This window comes from Oncorhynchus nerka, linkage group LG9b, assembly GCF_034236695.1.
Source record: "Oncorhynchus nerka isolate Pitt River linkage group LG9b, Oner_Uvic_2.0, whole genome shotgun sequence".
Classification (NCBI taxonomy): domain Eukaryota; kingdom Metazoa; phylum Chordata; class Actinopteri; order Salmoniformes; family Salmonidae; genus Oncorhynchus; species Oncorhynchus nerka.
In genome coordinates, this window is record NC_088424.1 from 46,269,420 (window position 1) to 46,296,506 (window position 27,087).

General features: G+C 39.4%; 1 protein-coding gene across 5 annotated transcripts in view; it reads left to right on the forward strand.

Moving 5' to 3' along the window:
• The first annotated feature begins 2,571 nt into the window (after window positions 1-2,571).
• The window catches only part of hhatla (hedgehog acyltransferase like, a), a 30,989-nt gene continuing 6,473 nt past the window's right edge, over window positions 2,572-27,087 (forward strand). The window contains exons 1-9 of one of the 5 annotated variants that reach the window (XM_065013781.1): window positions 2,572-2,795; window positions 6,214-6,250; window positions 6,763-6,902; window positions 22,756-22,823; window positions 23,110-23,223; window positions 24,148-24,174; window positions 24,835-25,029; window positions 25,719-25,928; window positions 26,524-26,695. In XM_065013781.1, coding sequence (XP_064869853.1) covers window positions 6,797-6,902; window positions 22,756-22,823; window positions 23,110-23,223; window positions 24,148-24,174; window positions 24,835-25,029; window positions 25,719-25,928; window positions 26,524-26,695 — 892 coding nt within the window. In that variant the 5' untranslated portion in view covers window positions 2,572-2,795; window positions 6,214-6,250; window positions 6,763-6,796. Of the gene's footprint in view, window positions 2,811-2,894; window positions 3,085-6,213; window positions 6,251-6,762; window positions 6,903-22,755; window positions 22,824-23,109; window positions 23,224-24,147; window positions 24,175-24,834; window positions 25,030-25,718; window positions 25,929-26,523; window positions 26,696-27,087 lie in introns of those variants that run through there. The other 4 variants (XM_065013782.1, XM_065013779.1, XM_065013780.1 and 1 more) reach the window with 4 other exon arrangements.

Below are 27,087 nucleotides of genomic sequence, written 5' to 3' on the forward strand. Positions count from 1 at the left end.
TAGCACATTTCTGGGTTGCTTGATTGTTTTAAAATCTTTACTGGGAAGCTTATCAGAAGTAGACCTGCTCATGTTATTTATGTTGGAGCTGATAGTACAGGGTGAGCTGCACAAAGTGGTCTTCCTGCTAGGGCACACCGCCTCTGTGCTAACAGTATAACTCTGGTTCATAGGCTCATGATTACTGCATACAGTAAGTACATTTAATTTACTTACATTGTGTCTGCCAACGCTCCTAGGATAATGTACATTTGATGCAGCATTAGGATGACTCATTGTCACAATGGCTGGGATTAACTGAGCTCGTCTTGGGTCATTGATAAGTCATTGTTTTCACGCAGCCTTGAAATGCGTAGACAGAGTCCAGGAGTCAAGATGATTTGGATGAACTCCGTCATTCCTGTAGAGCATCTTCTGTTTCCAGAACTTTTTCAACGTTATCCATAAAAGGGATTCCAGCAGGGTTACAGTAATCTTTTAGCCAGATGTTTTATGCCAGTAGCCTGCTGAATCTTTCACACCCGTAGCACAACGACGGTACTGGACTTGAAATGATTGGCTGTTTTTTGGAGTCTTTTACTGCTAAAATCAGTTCTTTAAAATCAATTTTCAGATGTTCCGAGATAGCCCTCCTGATTTCATTTGACCCCACATGGACTACGACAGCATCAGCTCCCGGCATCTGTGGTAGATCAGTCGGAAGCAGCCTTGTTATGTTCTGTACTCCGTGCTCCTGGGTAGCACTGTGTTTTTGCATTGGGAACCGAGATGTTTCTCACCATAGAGCTGCCAATGATGACAGCTGGTGATGTTGAATGGAAAGGTGTCTCAGGCAGCCTCACGGTCTGATGAGGGTGTGAGTGCTGAGAATCTGAACCACATGTAGAAGCCACTGGAGAGGAAGACAGAACAGAGGACGAATACGCAGGTACCTCCGAATCCAATATTGAATGGGAAGCCCCTAAGGAAGAGGGCGCCAGGAACCTCTGAATCCAGGGCGACAAAGCGGTCTGTGACGGTCCGGGCATAACATCTCTAAGGAGGCCCCTGTTGCCAGAGAATGCTTTCTTCTGATTGGTTGGGTCGAGAACAGTTCCATTCTCCAGGGAAGGGGAGACCCCATCGGGGAAAGATCCCTGCTGAGCACCGGCCAGTCGGCTGTGGAGAGCCGGGGTGGAAGAAAAAGAAAAAGTAGGCAGATGTGGATTCCCCAGTAGCTTGTGTAGGTTTGCTACCTGCTATCTAAGAGTAGCCACTTCGCTACTGTAGTTCTCCACAAGCAAGCAATTGCTACATTGAAAGTCAGCGCAGTCCAGATCATTCCGGAACAAAGCAAAGTAAATACAGCTTCTGCAGCGCTGGGAACGTTCAATAGCGACCTCCATTTGAGGCGGCTGAGACAGCTAGGCTAGCTGGGCTTCCGTGTCTCTCCCCCTATGTGGAATCTGACAGGATCCCAGGACAGACAGCTGCGCTCACAGCAACTAAGCATTCCAAGTGAAGCTGGTTGAGAGAATGCCAGGAGTGTGCAAAGCTTTCATCAAGGCAAAGGGTGGCTAATTTGAAGATATATTTTAATTTGTTTAACACTTTTTTGGTTATTACATGATTCCATATGTGTTATTTCATCATTTTGATGTCTTCATTATTATGCTACAATGTAGAAAATAGTAAAAATAAAGAAAAACCCTTGAATGAGTAGGTGTGTCCAAACTTTTTACTGCTACTGTATTTGTATTCCCGGACTCTGACATTGCTCATTCTAATATGTCTTCGTGTGTATTGTTTTGTATGGTTCGGTATTACTGCACTGTTGGAGCTAGAAACATAAGCATTTCACTGCACCTGCGATAATATCTGCAAAATATGTGTACGCGACCAATAACGTTTGATTTGATAACAGGCATAGGTAGTTGCAGGTCTGTCGAGATCTTCACAATTAATATAATAATCTGTGCACAATCTCGAATGGCTTTGATCAGTTGCCCCATGTACTTTAATGTAATTTCAACTGCAATCCAGGTCATTTGGTTCTGCTATTAGATGAAGCACAGTCATAACACAATCTGTTTAAAAAAATATAAACAAAATATCTGACGTTGTTTTATCTCATTTGAACTTTGCTGCGCTTTTAAATGGTTGAAAGCCCAGTGAAAGACATTTGGGTGACAACTAAACCAAAAATCAGACATTGTTTTTCCATTGGAATTTGGCTGTATTTTTAAATGGTTGAAAGCAAAGTGATAACACATTGGAAATTCAACTCACTTTTGAGTGGTTGAATATAGCTTGTAATCTCATTGATCAACGTCTCGATCAAGTTTTACCCAATTACCCATGTTGAAATGACGTGGTGTGACCAATTCAATTCAATGTATGAACATTCATGTAGGCTATGGAATATGATATAGCAGAACCACCATCATGTCAGAGTAGGCTGCGACAGTATCCATTCCATTCTCTCTCTGCGCTGTGGAACCTGCGTCCGTTTTGACAGACAGTCACTGGACCACCTCTCACTGCGGCGCAGTTCTGAAAAAGATAAATATATCCCGCAGAGTGGCACCCACACCCACACCCCCACCCCCACCCTAGTTCGCAACATCCTCAACTGCTGCGCCTGGCTATCACAGGGGTACGGCACCGGCGTTACCAAAAGCAGGGACGAATGAATTAGAAAAACAAAACGCCTTACAAACCCAAACCCCTTTTACTTCTTATTTTTTGGACATTTTGGGGAGAGGGACAGCAATACACCTTGTAACCTGTCCTGTAGCTGAGAATCGGATAGAAAGGTCAGTATAGAACAGGTGCGCTATCGGATGACTGTGACATAATCGCATTGAAATACGGTAGAATTTTACTGCAACAATGTATTGCATGCTGGCAGCGTAGGCGGTTTTAGAACAGTAGACCTACCGCTAAATAGCGTTCAATTTGTATGCAACACACTCAAGCCGACGCTGGAGTTCTTCTTTGGCATTAAAACGATCTTGGCAATTGGGTTTGTTATTCCAACTCCATCTAACTCTCTCAACTTGGTGCAGTGTGGCCATATAATCCTGTTTCTATATTCCAGCGCAGGTACGTTATTCTTCCAACTATAGTCATAATATGAACACAGTCTAGGCCTATAGCTAGTTGTGTATTCCAGTGCACCTTTCTTGGTCATTTTATGCGATGCTAATTTACACGGTGGTGTGATTCCCCGATGCGTCTCACTGCAGATATCACATAGCATTGCAGCTGCTGAACGGTAGCGGAGAGAGCGAGAGAGCTCAACTGCTATGGCTAAAATAGGAGAGGAGGTAGGATTGCTCAGCTGACAGTGCTGATTCTGGGGATCTCTGAGCAGGGCAGTTTGTGAGGCGTTACAGTCCAATTTAGAACACGCTGTCTCTGCCGCTGTCACTGATTTGTCCCCCCGAAGCTTAACAGGAGAATATACTTTTAAAACGTTTTTTTTTGTTAAGAATGTTTAGTGTTCTTTATATGACCAGCATTTCTAGAGATCCAACTCTCAATGTTATGTTGTTAAAATGGTCTCACATTACTACTGTTACCATTATCGTTGTTTTGAGATTAGAAACAGCGTTTGAAACAGTGTAGGCCTACAGTTGAGGTTGATAAGGGAGGACTTTTCAAACTGTACACGATATCTTGTATTGCAATCAGGGTCAGCTCAGGGCATAAGAGACATAGGTTGTCAATTTGCCCCCCGGCCACTAGGGGGCCTCGATCCCACTAAATTTTCTTTAAAAAATGTGGAACACAGTCAGGGTCTCAACTTACTGTTAAAAGTTACAATAGTAAAATACACAGGATGCAAGTTCGACATTTGGTTGTGCATCAGCATTTTTTCTCTTGTTTTGTCGGTCACTGACAGTCACTCAATTAGCCATGTCAGCTAGCTATTTTTAGATTGGTAAATGAGCCTCGACAGTTATCTAAACGTGTAGTAATCATGGCTGAATACAGACCAGGCACAGGCCCGCATACATTTTGTTAGTCACTCTCATTCAGATCATTGGTTCCTAGGCCATCATTGAAAATAAGAATTTGTTCTTAACTGACTTGCCTAGTTAATTAAATAGGCAAAATGTGTAGATTTGCAGGAATTTAGCTTTAAAATGGCAAAAAAGTAGAATTGTTATAAAATTGCAAAAGTTTCTTTCTGCCCTATAGCAAAATGTGTAGAACTGCAGAAAATGTGCTTTCAAAGTGAACCTTTTCTTTACAACCCATGGCAAAATGTACAGAATTGCAGGAAATTTACTTTAAAATATTTTTTCTCTCTCTGCCTTCAAGTTGAGGGACTAAAAAAATGTTGCCTGCACAGTGGGTAGGGCCCCTCCAACCAAAGGGCCACCAAAAGGCTAATTGGTATGATTGCAATTATCAACAAAGATCAAAGTTATGCAAATAGCTTCTGTGGCTTTTTTAAAACCTTTTTAAGACTAGGTTTAGCAATTCAAGTAAGCCAAAGTTCCTAAGTAAGATGGCATGTTAGCCGTAGTTCAGGTTCCTGTGTAGCATTTGACAGAAACAGAATACGTTACATACAATGCCTTCAGGAAGTATTCACAACCCTTGGTTTTTTCCCATATTTTGTTGTGTTACAGCCGGAATTTAAAATGGATAAAATTGAGATTTTACTGTGTCTGTAAAGTCCCTCAGTCGAGCAGTGAATTTCAAACACAGATTCAACCACAAAGACCAGGGAGGTTTTCCAATGCTTCACAAAGAACGGCACCTATTGGTAGATTGGTAAAAAGAAAAGAAAAAGGCAGACATTGAATATCCATTTGAGCAAGATTTTAATCACACTTTGGATGGTGTATCAATACACCCAGTCATTACAAAGATACAGGCGTCCTTTCTAACTCAGTTGCCGGAGAGGAAGGAAACCACTCAGAGATTTCACCAAAAGGCCAATGGTGACTTTAAAACAGCTACTGTACAGAGTTGAATGGCTGTGTTGGGAGAAAACTGAGTATGGATCAACAACATTGTAGTTACTCCACAATAACAACCTAATTGACAAGAGTGAAAAGAAGGAAGCTTGTACATAATACATATATTCCAAAACATGCATCCTGTTTGCAACAAGGCACTAAAGTAATACTTCAAAAAATGTCGCAAAGCTTTTGTCCTGAATACAAAGTGTTATGTTTGGGACAAATCCAGTACAACACATTACTGAGTACCACTCTCCATATTTCCAAGCATACTGGTGGCTGCATCATGTTATGGGTATGCTTGTAATCTTTAAGGACTGGGGACTTTTTCAGGATAAAAAAGAAACCTAATGGAGCTAAGCAAAATCCTAGAGGAAAACCTGGTTCAGTTTGCTTTCCACCAGACACTGGGAAATGAATTCCCCTTTCAGCAGGACAATAACCTAAAACACAAGACCAAATCTACACTGGAGTTGCTTACCAAGAAGCCAGTGAATGTTCCTGAGTGGCCAAGTTACATTTTTGACTTAAAACTACTTGAAAATACAGTGGGGAAAAAAGTATTTAGTCAGCCACCAATTGTGCAAGTTCTCCCACTTAAAAAGATGAGAGAGGCCTGTAATTTTCATCATAGGTACACTTCAACTATGACAGACAAAATGAGAAAAAAATCCAGAAAATCACATTGTAGGATTTTTAATGAATTTATTTGCAAATTATGATGGAAAATAAGTATTTGGTCAATAACAAAAGTTTATCTCAATACTTTGTTATATACCCTTTGTTGGCAATGACAGAGGTCAAAAGTTTTCTGTAAGTCTTCACAAGGTATAGCTTCTGAAGGCACTGTAGGCTACAATAACAGCAGAACCATATTGTTATATAAGGCTTAGTCCTATAGGTGTCAATGGTTGTTTTTCCCTGTCATCATACTTTTAACCTATTGCACCTAAACACTGCTTCATGCTGAAGTAATGAAATTACATTCACCTTTTTTTGTGCTTGTTCAATATCACATTTAAAAAATATATATATATATCTCCTATTTTCACCATTTGAACTGAGTACTTTGTGGCTTTCACACAGGATGGCTGCAATGGTTGATATGGTTTAACAGCTATTATGCAATGTGTGCATTTTTTTGTGACAGTGACTGACACAGAAGCTTGCAAAATACATTATGTTCATGAACAAGACTCAATATGGGGTGTTTTTTTATTGTTGTTTCGAACCCCTACTGATTTACCGAGAATAGTCAACATCTCCTTGAGGTGAATTCTTCTCCACAGCAGGTCAGTATTGTAATTTCATTCCAAAGTGGTTCTGTCTCTGTCTCTCTGTTTCTCTCTCTCCTCTCTCTCTCTGTCTCTCTCTTTCTCTCTCCTCTCTCTCTCTTTCTCTCCCTCTCCCCTCTCTCGCTCTCTCTCTCTCTCTCTCTCTCCTCTCTCTCTCTCTCCCTCTCCCCTCTCTCTTTCTCTCCCTCTCCCCTCTCTCTCTCTCTCTCTCTCTCTCTGTCTCTCTCTCCTCTCTCTTTCTCTCCCTCTCCCCTCTCTCTCTCTCTCTCTCTCTCTCTCTCTCTCTCTCTCTCTCTCTCTCTCTCTCTCTCTTTCTCTCTCTCTTCTCTTTCTCTCTCTCTTCTCTCTCTCTCTCTCTCTCTCTCTCTCTCTCTCTCTCTCTCTCTCTCTGTCTCTCTCCCTCTATCTCTCTCTCTTCTCTCTCTCTTTCTCTCTCTCTCTGTATATATAGATATAATGCCTACTATCATTTTAGCCTGTTCTAATATCCTCCTTTCCCTTCCCCTCAGGTCCCCTGTGTGTGTTTAGTGCCAGAGATCCACCATGAGGCTCAAGGCAGCCCTTCCTAAGCTGGAGCTGTACCTGTACGCAGCGGTGCTCTACCTGTCTCTACTATGGGCTGGTACCTGGATCTGGGACGCATCCGCTGGTGAGTAGAGGACCATGAGTTGTTATTGGTCCCAAATTACACCCTATTCTCTATTTAGTGCACTGGGGCACTAATTAATTAAGGAATAGTTTGCCATTTGGGACGTGCCTATGATGTAATTGTATCGTTGATTTGACGTGTCTGATGTCTGAATTGCAGCTTGTCTTTGTGACAGGTCTCCCTTGTAAAAAATATTAATCTCATAGCTATCCACATCATGTCCTATGCACTCTTGTCTTCATAACCAACCTGTATTCTTTCATCAAAGGAGGTCACTATTTTCACATTAACCTGCCTACACGCTGATTGAAAACTGACTCTGCAGAACATTGCTCAGCGGTTTGGTTGTTGTTGTTGTTGTTGTTTGTTGTTGTTGTTGTTGTTGTTGTCTCTCGTATAGATTTTCCTCCTTGTACATTATCGTCAGTTAAGCGTGATATTTAAACCTCTCACGTCACGTTGCTTGACGTGTTTCCGTCTACAGTATCTGATTGAAATGAAGAGGCCTTAAAAGACATTCTCATTAGATTCATCTGTGTGTTATGAGTGTCAGGTTACTATAATAGGCCTAATTAGCAGCTATAATTGTCCTACTTATTAGACAAGGAGGATATTCTTGGTGTCTAAATGACAGAACGTGTCGGGGAGTCAAACACAACCAGAAATACCATCGTCTGCCAATGTATTATATTTGTAATAACTTGTAAACATGTATATACAATATTTATAAAAGTATGTGTCAAAGGCTTTTTAATGAAAGTCATTATGAAGTGTTACCAACCAGTGTGTGTATTCCTTGTTCAGTTTGCTGACGAGAGCTATTCAGAGATGTTATCGATGTCCCGCAGAAGAGCTGCATGGTATAATGCTGCAGTATAGTCAGGCATTATCTTCGTGAATTGATTTGAATAAAGTGACGGGGCAGATTATGTAACCTCTGTGGATGGATGGATGCATGAGCAGGGAGGGAATTACACATGCTGCAGTCTGTGTGCACTGCAGTCAGACCGTGTCAAACTGAAGTAGTGGAGCTTTGTCCTCTAGGATTCTGCTCAGCCTAACTGCAGCCTACATTGTAATAGAGGGATTTCTTTAGCCTTGTAAACAATGACTGGGTTATAGAATACAAAGATCAGATGTACAGTATGCTGCTGCAACCACCACTACCCGGCAATGGGACAATAAAGACTTTCTGAATTATGGGGATGATGTTGACTTGCTTTCCTCTCACTGTCTGTTGTGGTTTAAAGTACAGTAGAGTACAGTAGAGTACAGTAGAGTACAGTACAGTAGAGTACTGCAGAGTAGAGTACAGTAGAGTACAGTACAGTACAGTAGAGTACTGCAGAATAGAGTACAGTAGAGTACAGTAGAGTACTGCAGAGTACAGTAGAGTACAGTAGAGTAGAGTACAGTAGAGTACAGTAGAGTAGAGTTCTGCAGAGTACAGTACAGTAGAGTATGGTAGAGTACAGTACAGTAGAGTAGAGTACGGTAGAGTACAGTGGAGTACAGTACATCACAGTACAGTAGAGCACGGTAGAGTACAGAACAGTAGAGTAAAGTACAGTACAGTAGAGTACAGTAGAGTACAGTACAGTAGAGTACTGCAGAGTAGAGAACAGTAGAGTACTGCAGAGTAGAGTACAGTAGAGTACAGTGCAGTACAGTAGAGTAGATTACAGTACAGTACGTTAGAGTATAGTACAGTAGAGTACAGTAGAGTACGGTGGAGTACAGTAGAGTACAGTACAGTAGAGTACAGTAGAGTACAGTACAGTAGAGTACAGTACAGTAGAGTACGGTAGAGTACAGTGGAGTACAGTACAGTAGAGTACAGTACAGTAGAGTACAGTAGAGTACAGTACAGTACAGTAGAGTACGGTGGAGTACAGTAGAGTACAGTACAGTAGAGTACAGTACAGTACAGTAGAGTACAGTGGAGTACAGTACAGTAGAGTACGGTTGTACAGTAGGTTGTATTATAGGTTGTATTATGGGATGTATTATAGGTTGTACAGTAGGTTGTATTATAGGTTGTACAGTAGGTTTTATTATAGGTTGTATTATAGGTTGTATTATAGGTTGTATTATAGGTTGTACAGTAGTTTGTATTATAGGTTGTACAGTAGGTTGTATTATAGGTTGTACAGTAGGTTGTATTATAGGTTTTATTATAGGTTGTACAGTAGTTTGTATTATAGGTTATACAGTAGGTTGTATTGTAGGTTATACAGTAGGTTGTACAGTAGGTTGTACAGTAGGTTGTATTGTAGGTTGTATTGTAGGTTATACAGTAGGTTGTATTGTAGGTTGTACAGTAGGTTGTATTATAGGTTATACAGTAGGTTGTATTATAGGTTATACAGTAGGTTGTATTATAGGTTGTATTGTAGGTTATACAGTAGGTTGTATTGTAGGTTGTAATGTAGGTTGTACAGTAGGTTGTACAGTAGGTTGTATTGTAGGTTATACAGTAGGTTGTACAGTAGGTTGTATTATAGGTTATACAGTAGGTTGTACAGTAGGTTGTATTGTAGGTTGTATTATAGGTTGTATTGTAGGTTGTATTATAGGTTGTATTATAGGTTGTACAGTAGGTTGTATTGTAGGTTGTATTATAGGTTGTATTATAGGTTGTACAGTAGGTTGTATTGTAGGTTGTATTGTAGGTTATACAGTAGGTTGTATTGTAGGTTGTACAGTAGGTTGTATTATAGGTTATACAGTAGGTTGTATTATAGGTTGTATTGTAGGTTATACAGTAGGTTGTATTATAGGTTGTATTGTAGGTTATACAGTAGGTTGTATTGTAGGTTGTAATGTAGGTTGTACAGTAGGTTGTACAGTAGGTTGTATTGTAGGTTATACAGTAGGTTGTACAGTAGGTTGTATTATAGGTTATACAGTAGGTTGTACAGTAGGTTGTATTGTAGGTTGTATTATAGGTTGTATTGTAGGTTGTATTATAGGTTGTATTATAGGTTGTACAGTAGGTTGTATTGTAGGTTGTATTATAGGTTGTATTATAGGTTGTACAGTAGGTTGTATTGTAGGTTGTACAGTAGGTTGTATTGTAGGTTGTATTATAGGTTGTATTATAGGTTGTATTATAGGTTGTATTATAGGTTGTACAGTAGGTTGTATTGTAGGTTATACAGTAGGTTGTACAGTAGGTTGTATTATAGGTTGTATTATAGGTTGTACAGTAGGTTGTATTGTAGGTTGTATTGTAGGTTGTATTATAGGTTGTATTATAGGTTGTATTATAGGTTGTACAGTAGGTTGTATTGTAGGTTGTATTATAGGTTGTATTATAGGTTGTACAGTAGGTTGTATTGTAGGTTGTATTGTAGGTTGTATTATAGGTTGTATTATAGGTTGTATTATAGGTTATACAGTAGGTTGTATTGTAGGTTGTATTATAGGTTGTATTATAGGTTGTATTATAGGTTATACAGTAGGTTGTATTATAGGTTGTATTATAGGTTATACAGTAGGTTGTATTATAGGTTGTATTATAGGTTATACAGTAGGTTGTACAGTAGGTTGTATTATAGGTTGTATTGTAGGTTGTATTATAGGTTGTATTATAGGTTGTACAGTAGGTTGTATTGTAGGTTGTATTGTAGGTTATACAGTAGGTTGTATTGTAGGTTGTATTATAGGTTGTATTATAGGTTGTATTATAGGTTGTATTATAGGTTGTACAGTAGGTTGTATTGTAGGTTATACAGTAGGTTGTACAGTAGGTTGTATTATAGGTTGTATTATAGGTTGTACAGTAGGTTGTATTGTAGGTTGTATTGTAGGTTGTATTATAGGTTGTATTATAGGTTGTATTATAGGTTGTACAGTAGGTTGTATTGTAGGTTGTATTATAGGTTGTATTATAGGTTGTACAGTAGGTTGTATTGTAGGTTGTATTGTAGGTTGTATTATAGGTTGTATTATAGGTTGTATTATAGGTTATACAGTAGGTTGTATTGTAGGTTGTATTATAGGTTGTATTATAGGTTGTATTATAGGTTATACAGTAGGTTGTATTATAGGTTGTATTATAGGTTATACAGTAGGTTGTATTGTAGGTTGTACAGTAGGTTGTATTATAGGTTATATTATAGGTTGTACAGTAGGTTGTATTATAGGTTGTATTATAGGTTATACAGTAGGTTGTATTATAGGTTGTATTATAGGTTATACAGTAGGTTGTATTGTAGGTTGTATTATAGGTTGTACAGTAGGTTGTATTGTAGGTTGTATTGTAGGTTGTATTATAGGTTGTATTATAGGTTGTATTATAGGTTGTATTATAGGTTGTATTATAGGTTATATTATAGGTTGTACAGTAGGTTGTATTATAGGTTGTATTATAGGTTATACAGTAGGTTGTATTATAGGTTGTATTATAGGTTGTACAGTAGGTTGTATTATAGGTTGTATTATAGGTTATACAGTAGGTTGTATTGTAGGTTGTATTATAGGTTGTATTATAGGTTGTATTATAGGTTGTATTATAGGTTGTATTATAGGTTGTATTATAGGTTATATTATAGGTTGTATTATAGGTTGTATTATAGGTTGTATTATAGGTTATATTATAGGTTGTACAGTAGGTTGTATTATAGGTTGTATTATAGGTTATACAGTAGGTTGTATTGTAGGTTGTATTATAGGTTGTATTATAGGTTGTATTATAGGTTGTATTATAGGTTGTACAGTAGGTTGTATTATAGGTTGTATTATAGGTTGTATTATAGGTTGTATTATAGGTTGTATTATAGGTTGTACAGTAGGTTGTATTATAGGTTGTATTATAGGTTGTACAGTAGGTTGTATTATAGGTTATACAGTAGGTTGTATTATAGGTTGTATTATAGGTTGTATTATAGGTTGTATTATAGGTTGTACAGTAGGTTGTATTATAGGTTGTATTATAGGTTGTATTATAGGTTGTATTATAGGTTGTACAGTAGGTTGTATTATAGGTTGTATTATAGGTTGTATTATAGGTTGTATTATAGATTGTACAGTAGGTTGTATTATAGGTTGTATTATAGGTTGTACAGTAGGTTGTATTATAGGTTATACAGTAGGTTGTATTATAGGTTATACAGTAGGTTGTATTATAGGTTGTATTATAGGTTGTACAGTAGGTTGTATTATAGGTTGTATTATAGGTTGTACAGTAGGTTGTATTATAGGTTGTACAGTAGGTTGTATTATAGGTTGTATTATAGGTTGTACAGTAGGTTGTATTATAGGTTATACAGTAGGTTGTATTATAGGTTGTATTGTAGGTTATACAGTAGGTTGTATTATAGGTTGTACAGTAGGTTGTATTATAGGTTGTACAGTAGGTTGTATTGTAGGTTGTATTGTAGGTTATACAGTAGGTTGTATTATAGGTTGTACAGTAGGTTGTATTATAGGTTATACAGTAGGTTGTATTGTAGGTTGTATTATAGGTTGTACAGTAGGTTGTATTATAGGTTGTACAGTAGGTTGTATTATAGGTTGTATTGTAGGTTGTATTATAGGTTGTACAGTAGGTTGTATTGTAGGTTGTATTATAGGTTGTATTGTAGGTTATACAGTAGGTTGTACAGTAGGTTGTACAGTAGGTTGTATTGTAGGTTGTACAGTAGGTTGTATTATAGGTTATACAGTAGGTTGTATTATAGGTTGTACAGTAGGTTGTATTGTAGGTTGTATTATAGGTTGTATTGTAGGTTATACAGTAGGTTGTACAGTAGGTTGTACAGTAGGTTGTATTGTAGGTTGTATTGTAGGTTATACAGTAGGTTGTATTATAGGTTGTACAGTAGGTTGTATTGTAGGTTGTACAGTAGGTTGTATTATAGGTTGTACAGTAGGTTGTATTATAGGTTGTACAGTAGGTTGTACAGTAGGTTGTACAGTAGGTTGTATTGTAGGTTGTATTGTAGGTTGTATTATAGGTTGTATTATAGGTTGTATTATAGGTTGTATTATAGGTTGTACAGTAGGTTGTATTATAGGTTGTACAGTAGGTTGTATTATAGGTTGTACAGTAGGTTGTACAGTAGGTTGTATTATAGGTTGTATTATAGGTTGTATTATAGGTTGTATTATAGGTTGTATTATAGGTTGTACAGTAGGTTGTATTATAGGTTATACAGTAGGTTGTATTATAGGTTGTACAGTAGGTTGTATTGTAGGTTGTATTATAGGTTATACAGTAGGTTGTATTATAGGTTGTACAGTAGGTTGTATTATAGGTTGTACAGTAGGTTGTACAGTAGGTTGTATTGTAGGTTGTATTATAGGTTGTACAGTAGGTTGTATTATAGGTTGTACAGTAGGTTGTATTGTAGGTTGTATTGTAGGTTATACAGTAGGTTGTATTATAGGTTGTACAGTAGGTTGTATTATAGGTTATACAGTAGGTTGTATTGTAGGTTGTATTATAGGTTGTACAGTAGGTTGTATTATAGGTTGTACAGTAGGTTGTATTATAGGTTGTATTGTAGGTTGTATTATAGGTTGTACAGTAGGTTGTATTGTAGGTTGTATTATAGGTTGTATTGTAGGTTATACAGTAGGTTGTACAGTAGGTTGTACAGTAGGTTGTATTGTAGGTTGTACAGTAGGTTGTATTATAGGTTATACAGTAGGTTGTATTATAGGTTGTACAGTAGGTTGTATTGTAGGTTGTATTATAGGTTGTATTGTAGGTTATACAGTAGGTTGTACAGTAGGTTGTACAGTAGGTTGCATTGTAGGTTGTATTGTAGGTTATACAGTAGGTTGTATTATAGGTTATACAGTAGGTTGTACAGTAGGTTGTATTGTAGGTTGTAATGTAGGTTGTACAGTAGGTTGTATTATAGGTTGTATTATAGGTTGTACAGTAGGTTGTATTATAGGTTATACAGTAGGTTGTACAGTAGGTTGTACAGTAGGTTGTATTATAGGTTGTACAGTAGGTTGTACAGTAGGTTGTATTGTAGGTTGTATTATAGGTTGTACAGTAGGTTGTATTATAGGTTGTATTATAGGTTGTACAGTAGGTTGTATTATAGGTTGTATTATAGGTTATACAGTAGGTTGTAATGTAGGTTGTACAGTAGGTTGTACAGTAGGTTGTATTGTAGGTTATACAGTAGGTTGTACAGTAGGTTGTATTATAGGTTATACAGTAGGTTGTACAGTAGGTTGTATTGTAGGTTGTAATGTAGGTTGTACAGTAGGTTGTATTATAGGTTGTATTATAGGTTATATTATAGGTTGTACAGTAGGTTGTATTATAGGTTGTATTGTAGGTTATACAGTAGGTTGTAATGTAGGTTGTACAGTAGGTTGTACAGTAGGTTGTATTGTAGGTTATACAGTAGGTTGTACAGTAGGTTGTATTATAGGTTATACAGTAGGTTGTACAGTAGGTTGTATTGTAGGTTGTAATGTAGGTTGTATTATAGGTTGTACAGTAGGTTGTATTGTAGGTTGTATTGTAGGTTGTAATGTAGGTTGTATTATAGGTTGTACAGTAGGTTGTATTATAGGTTATACAGTAGGTTGTATTGTAGGTTGTACAGTAGGTTGTATTATAGGTTATATTATAGGTTGTACAGTAGGTTGTATTATAGGTTGTACAGTAGGTTGTATTGTAGGTTGTATTGTAGGTTGTATTATAGGTTATACAGTAGGTTGTATTATAGGTTGTACAGTAGGTTGTACAGTAGGTTGTATTATAGGTTGTATTATAGGTTGTACAGTAGGTTGTATTATAGGTTGTACAGTAGGTTGTACAGTAGGTTGTACAGTAGGTTGTATTATAGGTTGTACAGTAGGTTGTATTGTAGGTTGTACAGTAGGTTGTATTATAGGTTGTACAGTAGGTTGTATTATAGGTTTTATTATGGGATGTATTATAGGTTGTACAGTAGGTTGTACAGTAGGTTGTATTATAGGTTGTACAGTAGGTTGTACAGTAGGTTGTATTATAGGTTGTACAGTAGGTTGTATTGTAGGTTGTACAGTAGGTTGTACAGTAGGTTGTACAGTAGGTTGTATTATAGGTTGTACAGTAGGTTGTATTGTAGGTTGTACAGTAGGTTGTATTATAGGTTGTACAGTAGGTTGTATTATAGGTTGTACAGTAGGTTGTATTATAGGTTGTACAGTAGGTTGTATTGTAGGTTGTACAGTAGGTTGTATTATAGGTTGTACAGTAGGTTGTATTATAGGTTGTACAGTAGGTTGTACAGTAGGTTGTACAGTAGGTTGTATTGTAGGTTGTACAGTAGGTTGTATTATAGGTTGTACAGTAGGTTGTATTATAGGTTGTACAGTAGGTTGTACAGTAGGTTGTATTATAGGTTGTACAGTAGGTTGTATTATAGGTTGTACAGTAGGTTGTATTATAGGTTGTACAGTAGGTTGTATTATAGGTTGTACAGTAGGTTGTATTATAGGTTGTACAGTATTGTATTATAGGTTGTACAGTAGGTTGTATTGTAGGTTGTACAGTAGGTTGTATTATAGGTTGTACAGTAGGTTGTATTAGTAGGTTGTACAGTAGGTTGTACACAGGTTGTACAGTAGGTTGTCAAGAGTATTGTATTATAGGTTGTACAGTAGGTTGTATTATAGGTTGTACAGTAGGTTGTATTGTAGGTTGTACAGTAGGTTGTATTATAGGTTGTACAGTAGGTTGTATTGTAGGTTGTACAGTAGGTTGTATTATAGGTTGTACAGTAGGTTGTATTATAGGTTGTACAGTAGGTTGTACAGTAGGTTGTACAGTAGGTTGTATTGTAGGTTGTATTATAGGTTGTACAGTAGGTTGTATTATAGGTTGTACAGTAGGTTGTATTGTAGGTTGTACAGTAGGTTGTATTATAGGTTGTACAGTAGGTTGTATTATAGGTTGTACAGTAGGTTGTACAGTAGGTTGTATTGTAGGTTGTACAGTAGGTTGTACAGTAGGTTGTATTATAGGTTGTACAGTAGGTTGTATTATAGGTTGTACAGTAGGTTGTATTATAGGTTGTACAGTAGGTTGTATTATAGGTTGTACAGTAGGTTGTACAGTAGGTTGTATTATAGGTTGTATTGTAGGTTGTACAGTAGGTTGTACAGTAGGTTGTATTGTAGGTTGTACAGTAGGTTGTACAGTAGGTTGCACAGGTTGTACAGTAGGTTGTATTATAGGTTGTATTATAGGTTGTACAGTAGGTTGTACAGTAGGTTGTATTATAGGTTGTTGTAGGAACATGTGAACTGCTGGTTAGTGCTCATTGTCAGTATTTATGGTTGAACTTTAGAGAGTGCTTTATTTTTCTCCCTCTATCTGCCATATGGCCCTGCCTTTCAGATGTACCAGGATCCCCGGCAGTAAGGTTGTCTTTTCATGCCTTGGACCTGAGAAACACAGCTCTCGTGCTCCTTGTCAAGAGTATTTCTGTCTCCACCTCAGAAAGTGCTGTTCTTTTCCTTGTCTCCTGTTGCGGCAGGGTAGCCTAGTGGTTAGAGCGTTGGACTAGTAACCGAAAGGTTGCAAGTTTGAATCCCCGAGCTGACAAGGTACAAATCTGTCGTTCTGCCCCTGAACAGCAGTTAAGACCTACTCATTGAAAATAAGAATTTGTTCTTTTAACTGACTTGCCTAGTAAAATAAAGGTAAAATAAAAAATAAAAAATTGCGTGGAATATTTCAGTTCAATCATCGAGGGCCATGATACACGCTGGAACATAATCTCCTCAAAAACCAGGACGGCTTTGAGGAGATGATTATTATTGTGGAAAATATGAAGGGCTTTGTGATAACTAAGTAGGTTATGCAATGCTGATGGGGCTTTGCTCAATATGCTGCGGCTCTCTTTTTTTCAACATTCCCCCCCCCCATTTATACATATTTATTAGTATAACCAAAGTGTTGTAACATACAGTTGAAGTCGGAAGTTTACATTTTTTTAAATAATTATTTATTAAACAAAAAAGACACAAAACACTACAGAAGAGACACTAAAACACGACAGCATCAAGACACTAAAGTATTAGAACATGAAGGACAAAAACACTACAGCATCAAGACACTATCAAACACTACAGCATCAAGACACTATCAAACACTACAGCATCAAGACACTATCAAACACTACAGCATCAAGACACTATCAAACACTACAGCATCAAGACACTATCAAACACTACAGCATCAAGACACTATCAAACACTACAGCATCAAGACACTATCAAACACTACAGCATCAAGACACTATCAAACACTACAGCATCAAGACACTATCAAACACTACAGCATCAAGACACTATCAAACACTACAGCATCAATACACTATCAAACACTACAGCATCAAGACACTATCAAACACTACAGCATCAAGACACTATAAAACACTACAGCATCAAGACACTATCAAACACTACAGCATCAAGACACTATCAAACACTACAGCATCAATACACTATCAAACACTACAGCATCAAGACACTACCAAACACTACAGCATCAAGACACTATCAAACACTACAGCATCAAGACACTATCAAACACTACAGCATCAAGACACTACCAAACACTACAGCATCAAGACACTATCAAACACTACAGCATCAAGACACTATCAAACACTACAGCATCAAGACACTATCAAACACTACAGCATCAATACACTATCAAACACTACAGCATCAAGACACTATCAAACACTACAGCATCAAGACACTATCAAACACTACAGCATCAAGACACTATCAAACACTACAGCATCAAGACACTATCAAACATGTATCAGTCTTTCTGCAACAGAGCCATCCTTATGTGTGAGGGTGTCTACTACTACTACTATCAAACATGTATCAGTCTTTCTGCAGCAGAGCCATCCTTGTGTGTGGGGGTGTCTACTACTACTATCAAACATGTATCAGTCGTCCTGCAACAGAGCCATCCTTATGTGTGAGGGTGTCTACTACTACTATCAAACACTACAGCATCAAGACACTATCAAACACTACAGCATCAAGACACTATCATCCTTATGTGTGAGGGTGTCTACTACTACTATCAAACATGTATCAGTCTTCCTGCAACAGAGCCATCCTTGTGTGTGAGGGTGTCTACTACTACTATCAAACATGTATCAGTCTTTCTGCAACAGAGCCATCCTTATGTGTGAGGGTGTCTACTACTATCAAACATGTATCAGTCTTTCTGCAGCAGAGCCATCCTTATGTGTGAGGGTGTCTACTACTATCAAACATGTATCAGTCTTTCTGCAGCAGAGCCATCCTTATGTGTGAGGGTGTCTACTACTACTATCAAACATGTATCAGTCTTTCTGCAGCAGAGCCATCCTTATGTGTGAGGGTGTCTACTACTATCAAACATGTATCAGTCTTTCTGCAGCAGAGCCATCCTTATGTGTGAGGGTGTCTACTACCACTATCAAACATGAATCAGTCTTTCTGCAGCAGAGCCATCCTTATGTGTGAGGGTGTCTACTACCACTATCAAACATGAATCAGTCTTTCTGCAGCAGAACCATCCTTATGTGTGAGGGTGTCTACTACTACTATCAAACATGTATCAGTCTTTCTGCAGCAGAACCATCCTTATGTGTGAGGGTGTCTACTACTATCAAACATGTATCAGTCTTTCTGCAGCAGAGCCATCCTTATGTGTGAGGGTGTCTACTACTACTATCAAACATGTATCAGTCTTTCTGCAGCAGAGCCATCCTTATGTGTGAGGGTGTCTACTACTACTATCAAACATGTATCAGTCTTTCTGCAGCAGAGCCATCCTTATGTGTGAGGGTGTCTACTACTACTATCAAACATGTATCAGTCTTTCTGCAGCAGAGCCATCCTTGTGTGTGAGGGTGTCTACTACTACTATCAAACATGTATCAGTCTTTCTGCAGCAGAGCCATCCTTATGTGTGAGGGTGTCTACTACTACTATCAAACATGTATCAGTCTTTCTGCAGCAGAGCCATCCTTATGTGTGAGGGTGTCTACTACTACTATCAAACATGTATCAGTCTTTCTGCAGCAGAGCCATCCTTATGTGTGAGGGTGTCTACTACTACTATCAAACATGTATCAGTCTTTCTGCAGCAGAGCCATCCTTATGTGTGAGGGTGTCTACTACTACTATCAAACATGAATCAGTCTTTCTGCAGCAGAGCCATCCTTATGTGTGAGGGTGTCTACTACTACTATCAAACATGAATCAGTCTTTCTGCAGCAGAGCCATCCTTATGTGTGAGGGTGTCTACTACTACTATCAAACATGAATCAGTCTTTCTGCAGCAGAGCCATCCTTATGTGTGAGGGTGTCTACTACTACTATCAAACATGTATCAGTCGTCCTGCAGCAGAGCCATCCTTATGTGTGAGGGTGTCTACTACTACTATCAAACATGAATCAGTCTTTCTGCAGCAGAGCCATCCTTATGTGTGAGGGTGTCTACTACTATCAAACATGTATCAGTCGTCCTGCAGCAGAGCCATCCTTATGTGTGAGGGTGTCTACTACTACTATCAAACATGAATCAGTCTTTCTGCAGCAGAGCCATCCTTATGTGTGAGGGTGTCTACTACTATCAAACATGTATCAGTCGTCCTGCAGCAGAGCCATCCTTATGTGTGAGGGTGTCTACTACCACTATCAAACATGTATCAGTCTTTCTGCAGCAGAGCCATCCTTATGTGTGAGGGTGTCTACTACTATCAAACATGTATCAGTCGTCCTGCAGCAGAGCCATCCTTATGTGTGAGGGTGTCTACTACTACTATCAAACATGAATCAGTCTTTCTGCAGCAGAGCCATCCTTATGTGTGAGGGTGCGTGTGCATGATAGTGATATAAAATATATGTCATAGTTTCCTTTTTCATGATCACAATCTTGTGAAACCCGAACCCTCCAAGATCCCCCCACAGTTCCCCAATATCTGTCCCTCAACCATTCGACCATCCAACCCTCAGCTTCCCTCAGCCCATCCCATCCCAACCCTCAGCTTCCCTCAGCCCATCCCAACCCTCAGCTTCCCTCAGCCCATCCCATCCCAACCCTCAGCTTCCCTCAGCCCATCACATCCCAACCCTCAGCTTCCCTCAGCCCATCCCATCTCAACCCTCAGCTTCCCTCAGCCCATCACATCCCAACCCTCAGCTTCCCTCAGCCCATCCCATCCCATCCCAACCCTCAGCTTCCCTCAGCTCAGCCCATCCCATCCCAACCCTCAGCTTCCCTCAGCCCATCACATCCCAACCCTCAGCTTCCCTCAGCCCATCCCATCTCAACCGTCAGCTTCCCTCAGCCCATCCCATCTTAACCCTCAGCTCATCCCATCTCAACCCTCAGCTTCCCACAGCCCATCCCATCTTAACCCTCAGCCCATCCCATCTCAACCCTCAGCTTCCCTCAGTCTATCCCATCCCAACCCTCAGCGTCCCTCAGCCCATCCCATCCCAACCCTCAGCTTCCCTCAGTCTATCCCATCCCAACCCTCAGCCCATCCCAGCCCTCAGCTTCCCTCAGTCTATCCCATCCCAACCCTCAGCCCATCCCAGCCCTCAGCTTCCCTCAGTCTATCCCATCCCAACCCTCAGCTTCCCTCAGCCCATCCCAGCCCTCAGCTTCCCTCAGTCTATCCCATCCCAACGCTCAGCTTCCCTCAGCCCATCCCATCCCAACCCTCAGCTTCCCTCAGCCCATCCCAACCCTCAGCTTCCCTCAGCCCATCCCAACCCTCAGCTTCCCTCAGCCCATCCCATCTATCTCTGCTGGCCACCCACTTCGTGTTTCTACGCAACACATATCTTTCAACTATGCTGTGATGTTTAACGTACAATTTCAATCTATCTAATCGAATAGAATCCACAGATTGCGTGTTGAAGATCAATACTTTTACTAAGTGTATTAGTATATTAGTAATTGACTGACCCGGTCCCTCCAGATCTCCTAACAGTACTATTTCTAGGGTCAAATTTAGATCCATGTTGTGCATGTTCAGCCATTCCTGAACCTGAGACCAGAAAAAGGCTACCTGAGGGCATGCTGCTGCTCTTACCAAAATAACACACTCAATGGAAATATCAACACGTAACTGTCTTTTTTTTCTTCCTCTTCCAATTACACAAGTTCAAATGTTTAAAAAAGATTGTATCAGACAGAAGATGGATGCGGTTTGCCTGGCTACCCAGACTCCTTAGCCTGGCTACCCAGACTCCTTAGTCTGGCCAAATGCCACACCATGCCCACGAACGTTAGAACGAGAGCAGTAGAAGAAGAACTCAGTTTGATTCGTCCGGCTAGGATATGATACAAACACTCTAAAACACATTAACAACAGATAAATCACACAGTAGACATGATTCTGGAGATCTCAGTTCACGCTAGTCCAATGTAACCACTCCTAAAGAGCCTGTCTGAGTTCCCCTCATTTCTGACAGAATCCACCAGAGCCTGTCTGAGTTCCCCTCATCTCTGACAGAATCCAACAGAGCCTGTCTGAATTCCCCTCATCTCTGACAGAATCCAACAGAGCCTGTCTGAGTTCCCCTCATCTCTGACAGAATCCAACAGAACCTGTCTGAGTTCCCCTCATCTCTGACAGAATCCAACAGAGCCTATCTGAGTTCCCCTCATCTCTGACAAAATCCAAAAGAGCCTGTCTGAGTTCCCCTCATCTCTGACAGAATCCAACAGAGCCTGTCTGAGTTCCCCTCATCTCTGACAGAATCCACCAGAGCCTGTCTGAGTTCCCCTCATCTCTGACAAAATCCAAAAGAGCCTGTCTGAGTTCCCCTCATCTCTGACAGAATCCAACAGAGCCTGTCTGAGTTCCCCTCATCTCTGACAGAATCCACCAGAGCCTGTCTGAGTTCCCCTCATCTCTGACAGAATTCAACAGAGCCTGTCTGAGTTCCCCTCATCTCTAATGGAATCCAACAGAGCCTGTCTGAGTTCTCCTCATCTCTAATGGAATCCAACAGAGCCTGTCTGAGTTCCCCTCATCTCTGACAGAATCCATCAGAGCCTGTCTGAGTTCCCCTCATCTCTGACAGAATTCAACAGAGCCTGTCTGAGTTCTCCTCATCTCTAATGGAATCCAACAGAGCCTGTCTGAGTTCCCCTCATCTCTAATGGAATCCAACAGAGCCTGTCTGAGTTCCCCTCATCTCTAATGGAATCCAACAGAGCCTGTCTGAGTTCTCCTCATCTCTAATGGAATCCAACAGAGCCTGTCTGAGTTCCCCTCATCTCTAATGGAATCCAACAGAGCCTGTCTGAGTTCCCCTCATCTCTAATGGAATCCAACAGAGCCTGTCTGAGTTCCTCTCATCTCTGACAGAATCCACCAGAGCCTGTCTGAGTTCCCCTCATCTCTAATGGAATCCAACAGAGCCTGTCTGAATTCCCCTCATCTCTGACAGAATCCAACAGAGCCTGTCTGAGTTCTCCTCATCTCTAATGGAATCCAACAGAGCCTGTCTGAGTTCCCCTCATCTCTGACAGAATCCAACAGAGCCTGTCTGAGTTCTCCTCATCTCTGATGAAATCCAACAGAGCCTGTCTGAGTTCCCCTCATCTCTGATGGAATTCAACAGAGCCTGCCTGAGTTCCCCTCATCTCTGATGGAATCCAACAGAGCCTGTCTGAGTTTCCCTCATCTCTGATGGAATTCAACAGAGCCTGTCTGAGTTCCCCTCATCTCTAATTGAATCCAACAGAGCCTGTCTGAGTTCCCCTGATCTCTGACAGAACCCAACAAAACGTTTTAAATGGTTTGTCCATCAATCGTCAGTTTACAGTAATTCCCTTTCCTGTTTTGATTTTCAGACAACGTGAACAGAAAAGTGTTCAAGAAGAGTGTGAAACCAGGATGGCACTACTTTGGAAGGAAAATGGTCAGTGGTTTCATTCCCAGTATGTAATGTACAAGCCATCACATACACTGAAACCGATTAAACCTAGTCCTGGACTGAAAAGTGAGATTTTCCATTGAGCATGCAATTTAGTCCAGTACTAGGCTTAATCTGTTCTAACTAATTGGAATTGATTTATCTCTCTGTTCCTCGTGAGACTGTGTTGCCTCACTAATACATTTTACACACTTTTTATTTTATTGATGAAATTGATGTGTGAATTTATATATTTGTTTTTTCAACCATTTGTTTTTTTCATGTGTTATAGGACGTTGCTGATTTTGAATGGGTGATGTGGTTCACAACATTCCGCAATCACATCCTATTCGCCCTCGCCGGTCATGTGATCTTTGCCAAAGTCTGCTCCCTGATATCTCCCAGGGTGTGTATTCACAGTTACAATGACTTCCCACACTCAAAATGTAGGTCTCAAAAGGCACCCTTATAGGGCTCTGGGCAATATAGTAGTTGACTATAGAGAGATTAGGATCCTAGTGAGGGATAAAGCCTAAATGTAGCTTTTTAGGTTTGTGTAACAATTTACATTAAGGGAAAGGGGGGGATACCTAGTCAGATGTACGACTGAATGCATTCAACTGAAATGTGTCTTCCGTACTTAACCCAACCCCGCAGCCTTAATCGACATGCACACCAGTTGTTGGGGGTTAACTGCCTTGCTCAGAGTCCTGACGCCTCTAGTTGCTCGTATACCTGTGTAGTACCACTGTAATTACGCATAAAAACAACAACATTGTATTAACATGTTGTTATAGTAACTGAATGTTAATTTGCATAACACTGTAATTTGGAGTGTTCTTCTGTTTGTTTTGTTTGTTTTGTTATTATTGTATAATCCTGCCTAGTAAAAAGCACGAGTTGGCTGACTAATGGAATAGCACATTATTCTATAATCCTGCCTAGTAAAAAGCACGAGTTGGCTGACTAATGGAATAGCACATTATTCTATAATCCTGCCTAGTAAAAAGCACGAGTTGGCTGACTAATGGAATAGCACATTATTCTATAATCCTGCCTAGTAAAAAGCACGAGTTGGCTGACTAATGGAATAGCACATTATTCTATAATCCTGCCTAGTAAAAAGCACGAGTTGGCTGACTAATGGAATAGCACATTATTCTATAATCCTGCCTAGTAAAAAGCACGAGTTGGCTGACTAATGGAATATCACATTCATGTATAATCAAAGATTATGCTCCCAATAATTTAAGGGGGTTAAACACCTGACAAATGTGTTCATGTATGTTTTTAAACATGCTTTTTGTTTTGTTTTACGCTTGCGGTGAAGATTGGTATGGATGATTGGTATTGCAAGGTAACATTATTAAACAATAGATAACTCTTAATTAAAATATATATATATATATATGAAAAAAAGGTATTTCATTTCATCCCTTTAGTGTAATCAACCATCTATAACGTCGACATCACTGCTGTTTGGTTCCTAATGTATCTGTTGGATACGTATGTCATCTGGAGTATATTACATCATAGTAATAATGTCCTGGTTTTATCACTACAATCATTGACATTTCTGATAACATTTTATTAACCTTGTAATTAAGTTCTAATAACATTTTATTAACCTTGTAATTAAGTTCTAATAACATTTTATTAACCTTGTAATTAAGTTCTAATAACATTTTATTAACCTTGTAATTAAGTTATAATAACTTTGATTTAACCTTGTAATTAAGTTATAATAACATTGCTATATAGTTGTAATAATAACATATCATACCGTTTTTACAACATTGTCACAACATTGTTACAACATTGTAATAATATTATCATAATAACTTTGTAATAACATGATCATAACAACATTGTAATAACATTAACATAACAACTTTGTAATAACCTTTTGGTAACCTTATAACAACCTTGCAATAACATTGTAAAATATATATATATATATATATTCAAATAACCGTGTTACAACCTTGTAATAATGTTGGCTCTTCCTGCTCCACAGCACAGGTCGTTGATCTATGGATTGTACGGTGGTTTGGCGGTGCTGGTCAGTATGGGCGGGGGCTTCCTGGCTCTGGTCCTTTCACACTGCTTCATCCTCTACAGCGTGGCTCTGGTCAAGAGGAAGTGGATCGTCTTCGTCGCCGGTCTCGCCAGCCTGGCCACCTTCAAGATGGAACCTTTTAATACTTGGCAGGTGGGTTGGCTAAACTTAGATCTGATTGGTTGATTGGACCACTTGACATATTTCTACCCTATTCCTGTCCTTGTCTCAACAACGTCAAGCAAGTGTCAGGTTAGTGTTCGCAATCAACTATTGGTACGATGGATTCACAACACCATGTCCTGTGTATTCAGAACTAAACTTTAACGGTCCAGTACTATCCTGGTACATAGCTAGTGTAGATTCACCTTCTTCCCAGGGCTGAGGGAATAAACGTCAGTCCTGGAAGTGCTATCTTTTTGACTGCGATTAGACACACATTTCAAAGTAAATATGCACCAAATGTCATTAGTATTTTGAACTAACTTCTAAATGTATGTAGCTTAACTTTCTAGAATGGATTTTTTAATAGTCATTGGTGTATTAGTTCTTGAATAGAAGTTTGAAGTCTTGACAAAGTATGGCATCCATATTGGGAAGATGTCAGTTGTTTGACAAAAGTTCCTCAGTAATTACTGACATTGGGGCGGCAGGGTAGCCTAGTGGTAACCGAAAGGTTGCAAGCTCGAATCCCCGAGCTGACAAGGTACAAATCTGAACAGGCATTTAACCCCACTGTTCCTAGGCCGTCATTGAAAATAATAATTTGTTCTTAACTGACTTGCCTAGTTTAAATAAAGGTCAAATAAATCAATAAAACATCATGTTCACATCTCCTCCAGCAAGGTTTTGTGACGGGCTACTTCGAGCTGCAAGACATCCTGTTCTACGGAGGATCCTGTTTCACCATAATGCGCTGTATGAGCTTTGCTCTGGAGAACTGTGAGAAGAAGGATGGCAACTACACCTTCACTGACCTGCTCAAATACAATTTCTACCTTCCATTCTTCTACTTTGGACCCATCCAGACGTTCGATCAGTTCCATGTTCAGGTGAGTCATTTTTCTACTTTTGGACTCATCCAGACTTTCGATCAGTTCCATGTTCAGGTGAGTCATTTTTCTACTTTTGGACTCATCCAGACTTTCGATCAGTTCCATGTTCAGGTGAGTCATTTTTCTACTTTTGGACTCATCCAGACTTTCGATCAGTTCCATGTTCAGGTGAGTCATTTTTCTACTTTTGGACTCATCCAGACTTTCGATCAGTTCCATGTTCAGGTGAGTCATTTTTCTACTTTGGACTCATCCAGACTTTCGATCAGTTCCATGTTCAGGTGAGTCATTTTTCTACTTTTGGACTCATCCAGACTTTCGATCAGTTCCATGTTCAGGTGAGTCATTTTTCTACTTTGGACTCATCCAGACGTTCCATCAGTACCATGTTCAGAGGAGTTATATCCTTGAGCAGGTGAAGCTGGTAGTCATAATTAAATTGACATTGTAATATTTCACTAGAGTATTTAGTTCATCAATTTGATGTCACTTTAGTTTGTTTTCTATATATTTGTTGTTTTATAGAACTAATGTATTGGTCAGTTATTTTTTTTTTTACCATACCATGATCTTTAAACTTTGATTCCCCCAGGCCAACAACCCTAACCTGACCCGTAAGCAGAGAGAGATGTGGAACATTACCACCGGGGCTTTGTTGCACCTGGGAGCCATTTTTGTGGTGGACGTGTTCTTCCACTACCTGTACATCCTGACCATCCCCAACGACATGAAGCTGGTCAAGCAGCTGTCCGACTGGTCCTTGGGTCAGTTCAGCTAACTTTAAGGTTCAACAGTTATCAGTGTGGGCCAAGGAGTTTTTCCTGATCAGGAACACATAATCATGAAAAAAGGTTATAGCCCTTCTTATCAAGCATTGAAATACACCAAGGCCGGGATTCAATCCCATCACACTTTGTCGACAATGCACCTTTTAAGGGCAATGTTTCCCGTGTTCGCAGAGACCGCATTCACGGTAAACACTGCATATGTTTTCTTCACGTTAAACACTGCATACGTTTTCTTCACGATAAACACTGCATATGTTTTCTTCACAGTAAACACTGCATATGTATTCTTCAATGGTAAACACTGCATATGTTTTCTTCACGGTAAACACTGCATACGTTTTCTCAATCGGAAATTACTTTTTAATGGT